At 50.9% G+C, this 10,884-nt stretch overlaps 1 protein-coding gene across 1 annotated transcript in view; it reads left to right on the top strand.

Moving 5' to 3' along the window:
* MAN1C1 (mannosidase alpha class 1C member 1) overlaps positions 1-4,164 on the top strand; it is a 130,022-nt gene extending 125,858 nt beyond the window's left edge. The window contains 3 exon segments of the mRNA XM_006924411.3: positions 898-1,070; positions 2,302-2,417; positions 3,397-4,164. Coding sequence (XP_006924473.1) covers positions 898-1,070; positions 2,302-2,417; positions 3,397-3,523 — 416 coding nt within the window. The 3' untranslated portion in view covers positions 3,524-4,164.
* The last annotated feature ends 6,720 nt before the right edge of the window (positions 4,165-10,884 follow it).

Below are 10,884 nucleotides of genomic sequence, written 5' to 3'. Positions count from 1 at the left end.
GGCACAGCCTAGTCAAGGGCATCAGACAGATCCAGGGTCACATCCCAGCTCAGCCACAACTCGCTGTGTTACCTTGGATAAATTACTTAGCCTCTCTGACCCAAGTTTCCACATGCATGAGAGAGGGATAATATCTCTCTTACCAAAAAACAAACAAACAAACGAAATTTAAGGATTGAAATAATGTATGCAAGGCATCTAGCACAGCCCTTGAAATCATAAATGGTGGCTGTGGTAGTGGTTATGACTGTGGTCATCCAGAAAACAGGAGTGGCAGCAAATTGTCCAGAAACAAACGATGGCAAAACCCAGACCTCATCACGCCTTCCCTAGTCAGTTCCCTCAGCCTGAGTATGTGCCTTCTGTGCAAATGTCCTCCTCATCTCCTCTTCCACATCCCCTAGACTGTCAGCTACGGGGAGACCCGTCTGTTGAGAAGCATCATTGGGTATTAGCATATTAAAAAGGAACTGCTAAGTCCTGCATGAGTAAGATTATTTCACTTTGTTTAACCCATTGTTCCCCAGATGTATTTAAACCTGGAACCCTGTCTTGGCTGAGCTCTGGTTAACCTCTTCAAAGCTAATGTCTCAAAATACACAGTTGGAGAACACCACCCAAACCTCTGTCTCCCCAGACTGTTGGGTAGTTCACCTGGATTCTCAGATTCTAAAACTGAAAATTTTTCCAGGCCTCAAGGGTCTTGCTTTGGCCAGCCTGGGCCAAGAGGAAAGCTGTGCATCTGCTAGGCTCAGCCTTACCAGGCAATCCAGGCAGGGCGCACCCACACCAGTCCATTACCAGCCATCGCCTCCAGGTCTCTCCTGGGGCAGATGGATCTTGAAAAGCAGGGGGTGGGCAGCCTGACCCAGGCCCTCCTGTTGGTCATTCCCACAGATACTAAACTGGGGCCCGAGGCCTTCTGGTTTAACTCCGGCAGAGAGGCAGTGGCCACGCAGCTGAGCGAGAGCTACTACATCCTGCGGCCCGAGGTGGTAGAGAGCTACATGTACTTGTGGCGGCAGACCCACGACCCCGTCTACAGGGCGTGGGGCTGGGAAGTGGTGATGGTGAGTGTGCCGGGCCATGGGAAAGGGGTAGGGGTCGGGGGCGAGGAGGCTTGACCCAGTGGCAGGGGACCCTGGGAAGTCAGAGTCAGAATCCAAAACCCCCTCGCTCACCCTGGCCACTAGACCCTCACCTAGGGAGTCCGGGGGTTGTGGTTGCAGAGCCAGGAGTCCCCAGCTGGGCAAAATCGAGCTAGGAACTTGAGAAGAGGCTTCTGAGGCCCATAGCCTTGGAGGCCTAGCCCCCTGCCAGCAGACTTAGAGGGCAGAGGCAGGGCAGCAGAGCACATGTGCTAACTGCTTTCTGACCCTGAAGCCTGGACCAATGCCTTTAGGTTTTTCCTCTCAAACAGGAACAGCTGCCAGGCCAGCAGCTCACCCCTCCCTTCTCCCCAAAGCCAGCCCAGCCCTGTGCAGCCCCCAGCCCTCTCTGGGCTCTGCTCCACCCCCACCCCCACCCCCTGCCTCCCACTCTCCTCCAGTAGCCCTCTTGTCTCCAGCTACCCAGCAGAGAATCTCATGGCCGACTTCGGGGTAGGTGTCAAAGGCAGGTTGTGGGGACACTGGAAGGTTCCTTGATGGATGCTGAGCCTTCTCCATTCCTTCCTCCTCTACCTCAGCCCACTGCTTTCAGAAGCATGGACTGTCTTGGAGAGAGCCACACCCAGAGTGTCATACTCAGGTGGGGCACAGGGGCCTACTCAGGTTCTCTGGCCAGAGTCCCCTGCTTCTCTGAGGCCTAGTTCTTGACCCCTGAAGGCCAAGAGTCATGTGCTCCTGGGCCCCATCCGCAGACCCTCAGTGAGTAAAAGTGCATTTCTATACAGAAGGCAGGCAGCCCATGGCCCATCCACCTCTGGCCCAGGGACCATGTCTCCACAGGGAGTCCTGGGTATGACGAGTCCCAAATCCCAACCCGTCAACATCCCCAGTGCCTTCCTCCCTTCTGTAGGCAAGTCTGTCATCAGTCTACTCCCTGAAAGGCAAAAGAAGCTTTTCCCCTAAGTTCACACCAGATGGGGGACTCAGGGCACAGCCCACTAGGACTGGGCTCTCAGGGGCAGCAAGACACTGAACCCTGAGAATAACTGGGCCTTTTGCTTCATGAATGCTAGGATCCCCCAGCCAAGGGGTCGGGGGGCCTGCCTGTTGGTGAGCTCTGGCCCGCTGCACAGGCACGAGTCTTGGGCGGCCTCTCCTCTCCCCACACCAAGGCTGCCTTCCTTCTCTTCAGGCCTTGGAGAAACACTGTCGGACAGAAGCTGGTTTCTCTGGGATCCAGGATGTGTACAGTAGCATCCCCAGCCACGACAACAAGCAGCAGACCTTCTTTCTAGCGGAGACACTAAAGTGAGTTGGGCAAGGAGGATCCTCTTAGGGATGGGGGAGGGAAGGGGAGGGGAGAGGAGGGGAGAGCAGTCGGTCCCTTCACCAAGAGTCAGAGTCTGCTGTCACAGGAAGGGGACTCAAGAGGGGAGGGGGGCTTGGGATCCAGAGTGCGACATCCCCAGGGGTGAGCCTTGGGCCAAGCTGCTTTCTCTACTCAGAGAGGGAGACTGGACTCCACCTGCCAAAGCATCAGCTGTGTGATAAGTTCAGTTCTGTAACCTTTCTCGGGTTACTTAAGTTCTCTGAAACTATGTCCTCCTGTAAAATGAGAAGAATTATGATGATGATGGTGTTGATGCTGATCCCTCCTCAGTTGCTGCTGCTGCTCTGTCCCCTCACTTTCTTGGGGTGGAAGTTGGCTACCCCACTTCCTTGCTGTTCCCCAAAGCAATCCCCTTGTGCTTCAACCCTTTAGGATAGATTGGAATGGCCCATTCCTTCTAGTGAAAACCCCGATGGCTGGGGAAGCTGGACTTCTGGAGTCACCACTTCCTGTTCATTTTAGTGCCCTAACGTCTAGGTTATAGAGTCTCCAGGGGTGGGGAAGGCACGTAAGGGAGCAGCCCAAGAGGTTGGACTGGAGCAGTACGCCAGCCACACTGCAAAGAAAGGAGAATCTAGGCCATAAGGAGTCCTGGCAGGTCTCACATACAGGGCCAGGTGGGGAAAGTACCTGAGGGAAGCTGTTGGGTGTGAGGTAACAGAGGGCTCGGGGCAAAGCCAGGATTAAATGAGGTCTGTCTGTCCCAAAGTTCAGTGCTCCCCTTGGCGTCCACAGCATCTTCCCTGGGACCAACCCTCCAAGTGGATTTGGGGTCGCAGACCACGCTGCAGCCTTAGCCACAGGTCTGAGGCCCTGAGATTCGTTCCCAGAGGGTCCCCAGGTCCCCAGAGCAATGACAGGCGGTTTCTCGCTTCCCTTCCCTCCCCGGGGGCACAGGTATCTCTATCTTCTGTTCTCTGAAGATGACACGCTCTCCCTGGAAGACTGGGTATTCAACACGGAGGCCCACCCACTCCCTGTGAACCACTCGGACAGTGCCGGCAGGGGCGAGGACCAACTCTGACCCTATCTCCTTGCCACTCCTGCGACCACCACTGGGACACCTTGCCTTTCCAGGTTTCGGGACTGTTCTCAAAAGGATTGAGAACATAGGCCCCATTCCAGGCAGATGTGCCAGACAAGCAACTTCTTTTCCTCTGTGAGGAGACAGTACTTAGAGACCCAGCGATGTCGCACCAGGCCCAGACATTCCTTTCTAGGGGAATTTCTGTGACACCCACTCACTTGCCATTCCAGGCCCAAAGGACTGGAGGTTTGCATATCGACCCCATGTATTTGGTTCACTTCCTTTAATTTGGGGGATAGTTTTGTTTTTGCTTGATTTTGCCTTTTCTCTACAACTATGTTTAATCACAAATTATAAATATAGTTTTCAAAATCATGTGCTTTTAAAAACAGTATCATCCTGATAAACTAAACTTTAAAGTGTTTGCACACATGCAAAAACCTTGATCTTATTTTCTATATTTTAAACGCCTTTTGTTCACCATTTACTTTATGTTCAACTATGTGTCGTTTACCTTATAATTTGAGGAAGGGTTCCCCTTTGATTTGGGCCTAAGTGTTACGAATCACTAGTGCTATTTTCATTATTGTAATGGAAAAATCTGTAACTTACAATAAAAGAATTTATTGAATAAGAAATACATTTGGGTTCATTGCACATCAGTGACTCGTAGGAAAACCATTGCCATGTTATCACCAGAAAGATTAATCAACCAGCAATTGATTTAAGGTGTAATTTAATAACTGACTCCCACTTTTATTACCTTCCCTTAAATTGGGCCTAATATATTCAGGAAGGGTGAGGCCAATCCTTCTAAAGGAGTTGGCTATTTATACTTAGGTCTAGGCTTGGAAGAAGCCCAGAGAGAGGCAGCAACTTGCCTGAGGTCACTCAGCCAACATCGCAGAGGTGCGCCCAGCGCCGGTGATTTGCTGACCACCCCGGCCCTGCGTTCATCTGTTCCATCACTCAGCAGATACTTGGTGAGTGCCTACAGGGAACCAGATACTGGGCTAGATGCCAGGGGCACAGCGATGAGCAAGATAGTCATAAGCCCTGTCCTCAGGAAGTGTACAATCAAGGGAGGAGAGACAGCCAGTAAAGTAAACCAACGGGTAAGTAACACGACTGAAAGTTATATGAAACGCTACAAAGGAGACAAGCAAGGTGAAGTACTGATGGCCGGGACCTATCATAGGGGTCAAGGGGAGCCTCTCTGAGCAGATGACCTTTAAGCCGAGACCTAGAAGAAGGAGCGGAGGGATGAGCATCCCACACATCCACTTTCCCCGGTGACCATACCCCACCCCCCTGCGAAGCTGAGGCCGAGGCCATTCTGCAGAGCAAGGAGTTCAGGGCCCAACAGTGAGGTGAGCACCTTTCCTCACCCCTCAGCCCTTTGCAGATTATCCACACAGCTGACTTCACAGGATAATTCTGAGCCTCTCCCCATGCTCAGCCACTTCATTTTGGCTCTATTATAAACTTGAGTAGCCCCTGGGGTGTTGGAGCCCTGGGCTAGGTGACCTGGCTTTAAACCCCTTCCATGGGAACTTGGGCGGGTGACCTCACCTCTCTGGGCCACTCTTTTCCCTCGAGCAGAGGGGAGACCCTCCACCTCACGAGGTTGCCGAGAGAGGAAGTGGGACGAGCCAGTGCCTTGGGGATGTGGGAAGGGCTTCCTCCTGGTTCTGAACTAGAACTCAGATGCTTCCAGCATCTTCTTAAGCAGTAGTCAAAGCTGAAGGTGAGCTGTCCCTGTAGCAGGAACCCTGGCATTTGGTGAATAAGTCACGGCCAGAATCCAGCAAATCACTTCGCTCCTGACAGCCATCAAGAAAGTATGGCCCTGGCAACTCACCTACACCCATTAAAAAAAGAAAGGAAAACAGAAAAACTCATTACACAGACATTGTAGAATGGTTAGAAAATAAAGATAAGCAGAAAGAAAAATTATTCACCTTCCGACCCTTCAGAATGAATACTGTTATATTTTCTTCCAGAATGTACAGAAGACATTTTGCAAATGTGGTATCATACTGTGCATCCTATTTTATTACAGTCTGCTTCTGCACTAAACCGTATATTATGAACATCTTTTCATGTCAACAAATGCACATTTACCTCATTGCTGTACCTGGTTGTGTAGTATGGCATCATGTGCTGTTATCGTGCTTTCTGGATCTAAGCCCCGTTGCTCGGTTTGGGTTCTAAGCTACAAATAATAGAAACCAACTCTTTCTGACTGAAGCAAAAAGGAAAAAAAAAAAGAGCATATTGAAACGCCTTGGAGTGGCTCATGGAATCTCGAGAGTAAACAGCCAGACCTCAAGAAGGAGGAGGATTTAGCCAGGGTTCCACGCTGTAAGGACCAAGGGGCAGGCTCCCTAGACACCACCTCCAGGATCGGTGAGTCCCAGTGTTTCCAGACCCTACTGCCTTCTGTCAAGGACAGGAGCTTCTAGTTGGCCTTGCCTGAGTCACATGCCCCCAGCCAAGGCAGCACGGGGCATCTTGACTGGAGAAAAAAAAGAGGTTTGCTACCAAAATAACAGACCTTCCTCTAGCTAGGCAAAAACAGTGGGATGCTTTGATGTTTTCCAGTATTATAAAGAGAGTTACGAGAGCACACTCGACGATTCTGCTTTCCCTCTTGTCCAATTCCTTAGAATCAGCTCCTGCAATGTCTCTCCATTCGAAGTTCTCCAAGGCCCCAGGCTCCCCTACTGGGCCCGTGTCACTGTCCTCTCCTACCCAGCATCTTGTCTTCTGCGTTATGGCTGGGAGCAAATTGTAAAAATTAATATTTTAAAATTCATCCTCCAGGAGGGCCCTTGCAGGTGGAGAATTATCATTCTTTAGACAATTTAACTCCATTCCAGGGATAAAAATAAGTGAGACCCAAAGTGGGCTGACAGGAGAGAGGAATTAAAGGATGAGTCATCCTCGCTGAAGGAGCTGCAGAATCGAGCTCAGAAACCAGGCTCTGAGCAGACCCCTCCTTCTCAGCCAGGGTCAGCAGGCTGCTGTGCTCATTTAAGCCTAGTCTTTGCCCTCACCACGGATGGAACCGCATTGTGCACCTGTTTTCTTCATAAAACAGCTTGATGCTGGTTCCTTCCCTGCAAGCTTCGCTAGCTCTGGCTCCAGGCACTGAGGCCTGCGGAGCATCACACCCCTGGGAAGGTGGGGACACTGTCCTTTTCCAAATGCCTCCCTTTAAATCAGCAGTCCCAAAACTTTCTGGCACCAGGGACCAGTGCTCCTATGTGAATCTAATGCCTGATGACCTGAGGTGGAGCTGAGGCGGTGATGCCAGCACTGGAGAGTAGCTGCAAATACAGATGAAGCTTCTCTCGCTCCCCTGCCCGCTGCTCACCTCTTGCTGTGCAGTACAGGTCAGTGGCCCCAGGGGTTAGGGACCCTTGCTTTAAATGACTGTGTATTGGTTCAGACTGGCTTCATGCACTGCACTGTCCTTGGCAATTTGCAAAGTTCAAAATCCAAATGCATTGGAAAGAAAAGCAAAAATAGAAAATCTGACTTAAAGGCAGCATCTCTGAGATCCAAGATGTGACTCCAGGTTCTGTTCCTTTTGCTTGGGGAGGTGACCCGTTATCATTTGAAAAGGTGCTGGAAATGGGGAAGGGCCAGCTCCCCACAGCTTGCCCCTGGGATCTGTGCTTGGAAATAGGCTCATTGACCATGTGGCACAGAGATGCTCAGCCCTCTATGATTAAGGCTTAATCACACTCTACGGGGGAGTGGGGTGGGGTACGGATGCTTTTTTTTGTATCTAAAAATATCTGTTTGGTTTCCTATATTTGAGACAATATTTTGATCTCGTTCAGCCTGTCTCTTAAGTCAGAGCTTCTCAAACTTGAATGTGCACCTGAACCACCTGTGGATCTTGTTGAAATGCAGGGTCACGTTCAGTTCACGTTCAGTGGGTCTGGTGTGGAGCCTGAGATTCTGCATTTCTAACAACCTCCCAGGAGATGCTGATGCTGCCAGTCCTCAGACCGACTTTGAGAAATAAGGTCTCAGTTAATGGCCACTCCTTAGGTTTCTCCCTTTTATTTGGATCCCTGGAGTTGTAGCCTCTCCAGAATAGAGAGAGGGACTCAGGTGTTGGATGACATCTATAGGTACCTTGGCTACAGAAGCAGCTACCTCAAAATAGGTGTGTGTGTCTATTACCTGTGCCAGCAGCTTCCCCTCCTCCAGGACAGTCAGGGTAAGAAGGGGCAGACTCACTGGTGGTTCGGAACAACGCTGTCCAGGAGAACTTTCTGTGATGATGGCAATGTTCCTTTATTGTCCAATAGGGTAGCCACATGTGGATATTGAGCACTTAAAATATAGCAAGTGGAAGAACTGAATTTTTTACTTTATTTCATTTTAATTAAATGTAAATAGCCACGTGTGGTTACTAGTCACCATTTTAGACGGAACAGTCTTAGAACTTAGAAAGCCTATCCTCTGCTCACTGACTCCCTGACCCTCCACCAACTCCATCATTACAAAAATAATCTTAGCACAAAACATATTGTTTGGGGACGCAAGGATTCCCTTGAACACACCTGGTTATTATACTCATTCCAGCCTCCGACTGTTTTCTGCAAAAGCCTCTGGGTTTTATTTTGTTTTGTTTTCTCACTATTTATCTGCAGATTCATGTGCACTAGGTCAAGTTGAAAATAAGAAAGGCAGAGTGACAAGCGCAGGCTCAAACCGAGTAGACCCAGGTTCAGCTCCACTCTGCCCTTTCCCTGTGTGACCCTGTGTGGCCATGTGACCTTGGGCAATCCCCTTAACCTCTCTGAGCCTCTGCTTCTCCATCTGTGGAAAGGGAGGGTGATTTCAAGGGTTAATTGAGCTCCCCAGTGTAGGAACTCAGTACATATAGTGATGATTGTTATTATTATGTGAACGCTCTTTGTAAACTATAAAACCTTACGTAAATGTAAGGCAAGACACTGCTGTCAAAAAAAATTTTTTTTAAACAAAATGCTCTGAAACTTGGAGGAAACTGTATCAACCAGGCCCAGGAGACAGACCAAATTCTCAAAGCAATAAATCTAAACATTTTCCGCCTTTCGCATCGAGCAAGCATCTTGCCATTAGCTCTGAATCTACAAAATTGGGAAATTGGGAGAAAGATTTGTTGACTGTCCAAGGGCTTCCAGGAGCCATTTGGTCTTGGGGGATGCTTAGGCAGGGGCGGAGGGCTGAAGGAAGATGCCGAGAGCTTGCCCAGGAATCTGGCAGAGAGGCATCTCTGCTTTGGCGAGTGTTTGAGATCCAATTCGTATTTCCTCTTCACAGAGCCCTGATGAATCCTGCAGGCAAAGATTTACAGAGGAGGAAACCGAGGCCCAAATATACCTGCTCCGGTCTAACAGCTGTTCCTGGTCTCTGGGCAGCTCTACAGAGGCCCAGAGCTGACGTCTCCTCAGACTTGGGTCCCAAGATTGATCCTTTTCCCAGAGGCTTGCTGACCTGAGTCAAGTCTTGTAAAACCACCCATCCTCAACACCTTGCCAAGTCTGAGAGACGTAACCCTTCCAGTCCCAGCAATGCATCTCTCCAGCCCTTGGCCCAGAGACCGGTGGGGTATCTGCGTCTTTAACAAAAAGCGAGAGTAATAAATAAAAGTAATCTTCTCTCATTTATTTTCTGGGGACCTTGGCTCATAAATCTTCCCCTCTTAACCTGCTTTGTGCTCTGTTAGCTTTCCTTCCTGACAGAACAGAATTTGCTTTTCTAAAGACATCTGCCGTATGCTGGGTGTCCCCAAACATTAGTGGTAATGGTTTGGAAGTGGCACAGCTGGAAGCCTTCGGAAGCCAACAGCAGCTGTCAGGCCTGCAGTGGGTACCTCTGAGGATGTGGGGCCAGAGCGCTGGGCAAGGGCTAGGTCTAGGGCCCTCAACTCCTGGGACCTGAGAGTCATTCATCCAAAAGACATTGGAGTGCCCGCCATGTGCCAGGTTCTGTGTGCACACTGGGAAGACGGGCCCTGCCTGCATGATGCTGTCACGGCTGGTTACCCGTGAAGGACAGAAGTGGTGGTAGAGGCAAGTCCCTGCCCCCACGAAGTCAGTTCAGCCATCCTCCTGGAGGCAGCGTGGCAAGAGATTTTGACTCAGATACGCCTGGGTGCCAAAGCTAAAACTCCTTAATTTAAAAATGAGGCAAACAATCCTAGTCCCACTGGGTGGCTCAAGAACAAAATGAGATCACATAACGCATCCAACACCAAGCCCAGCACACAGTGGGTGCTCAGTACCTGTTAAATCCCAAGTACCTAACATCCCAAACCTGGCAGGTGCACTAGCTCTGGGGTTGGCAGGGATCTCCAAGGATGGCACTGCTGCTCCCCTGGGCTCAGGGTTCTTGTCCAGAGGCTTCAGTAGCTGCTGCCCTCTTCCGGGGAAGTGCAGACAGAGCCTCCCTAGCTCCTGGAGAACTTGATGTCATGTTAGAGCGCTCCAGTGGAACCAAGGTCCCTGGGAACTTGACAGACTCGAAGTAGTTCCTCAAACTCCACCCACCTCCATTCCCAAGATCTTCTTCCTCCAAATGCCGAATATTCTCCAGAAAAATCACTCCTATGGCCGTGCCAGGCCCAGCAGAGCAGAGGGCGGCCAGTAAGTCACAGCCCAGACTCACAGCAGCCCTGCCAGCCTGGGTATTCCCTCCTCACTACACCTCACAGAAGGGCCTCTTTTGACTCTTTGCTGGTGAGGAAAGCTTGGCCTCGGGCGGGTGAGAGTTTCAGGCCTACACCAGCTGTGTGTGCCTTGAACAGGTAGTTCTCCATCCCTAACGAATCTGCAGAGGTGGCCTTCCATCCGGACCATGAAGGGAATAGGCGTTGAACTTTGCAATTTTTCTTTTTCTAGCTGACTGAAGACATTTTAGAAACAGGTGGGATAACGGTGGAGGGCGGAGAGCCCATCTGCTGCTGGAGGACCTGGCAGTGCCCTCCTCTGGCCTCCCAGAGGTGGTCAAGAGGCCTGGTGGCCCATGCATGACCCCACTCCCGGGTAAGCTCCAGGAAGTGCGGGTCCTCCCCACCCTCCGCCCCAGGCCCTTGCTTCTCCAGGTCCGCCGCCTGGAATTGCTCCCAGCCTCGGCCAGCAAGATGAGACGCGGAGTCCCGGTTTCTGTTTGGGAAATTAAAGTGCAGGAAGAAGGAACCGAGATGGCACGGGTGGCAGGAAGTCTTGGCCTCCCTATGCTCACTCGCTCAACACCTACTGACGCCACTGTGTGCCCGGACACTGCGCCAGGCTCTCAAGCAGGCGTGCGGCCGCGACAGACAACAGAGGGCCGGCGGCCCCCAAGCCCCG

This window comes from Pteropus alecto, unplaced genomic scaffold, assembly GCF_000325575.1.
Source record: "Pteropus alecto unplaced genomic scaffold, ASM32557v1 scaffold39, whole genome shotgun sequence".
Lineage (NCBI taxonomy): Eukaryota > Metazoa > Chordata > Mammalia > Chiroptera > Pteropodidae > Pteropus > Pteropus alecto.
Note: the sequence above shows the minus strand (reverse complement) of the source record. Positions and strands in the feature narration are given on the sequence as shown.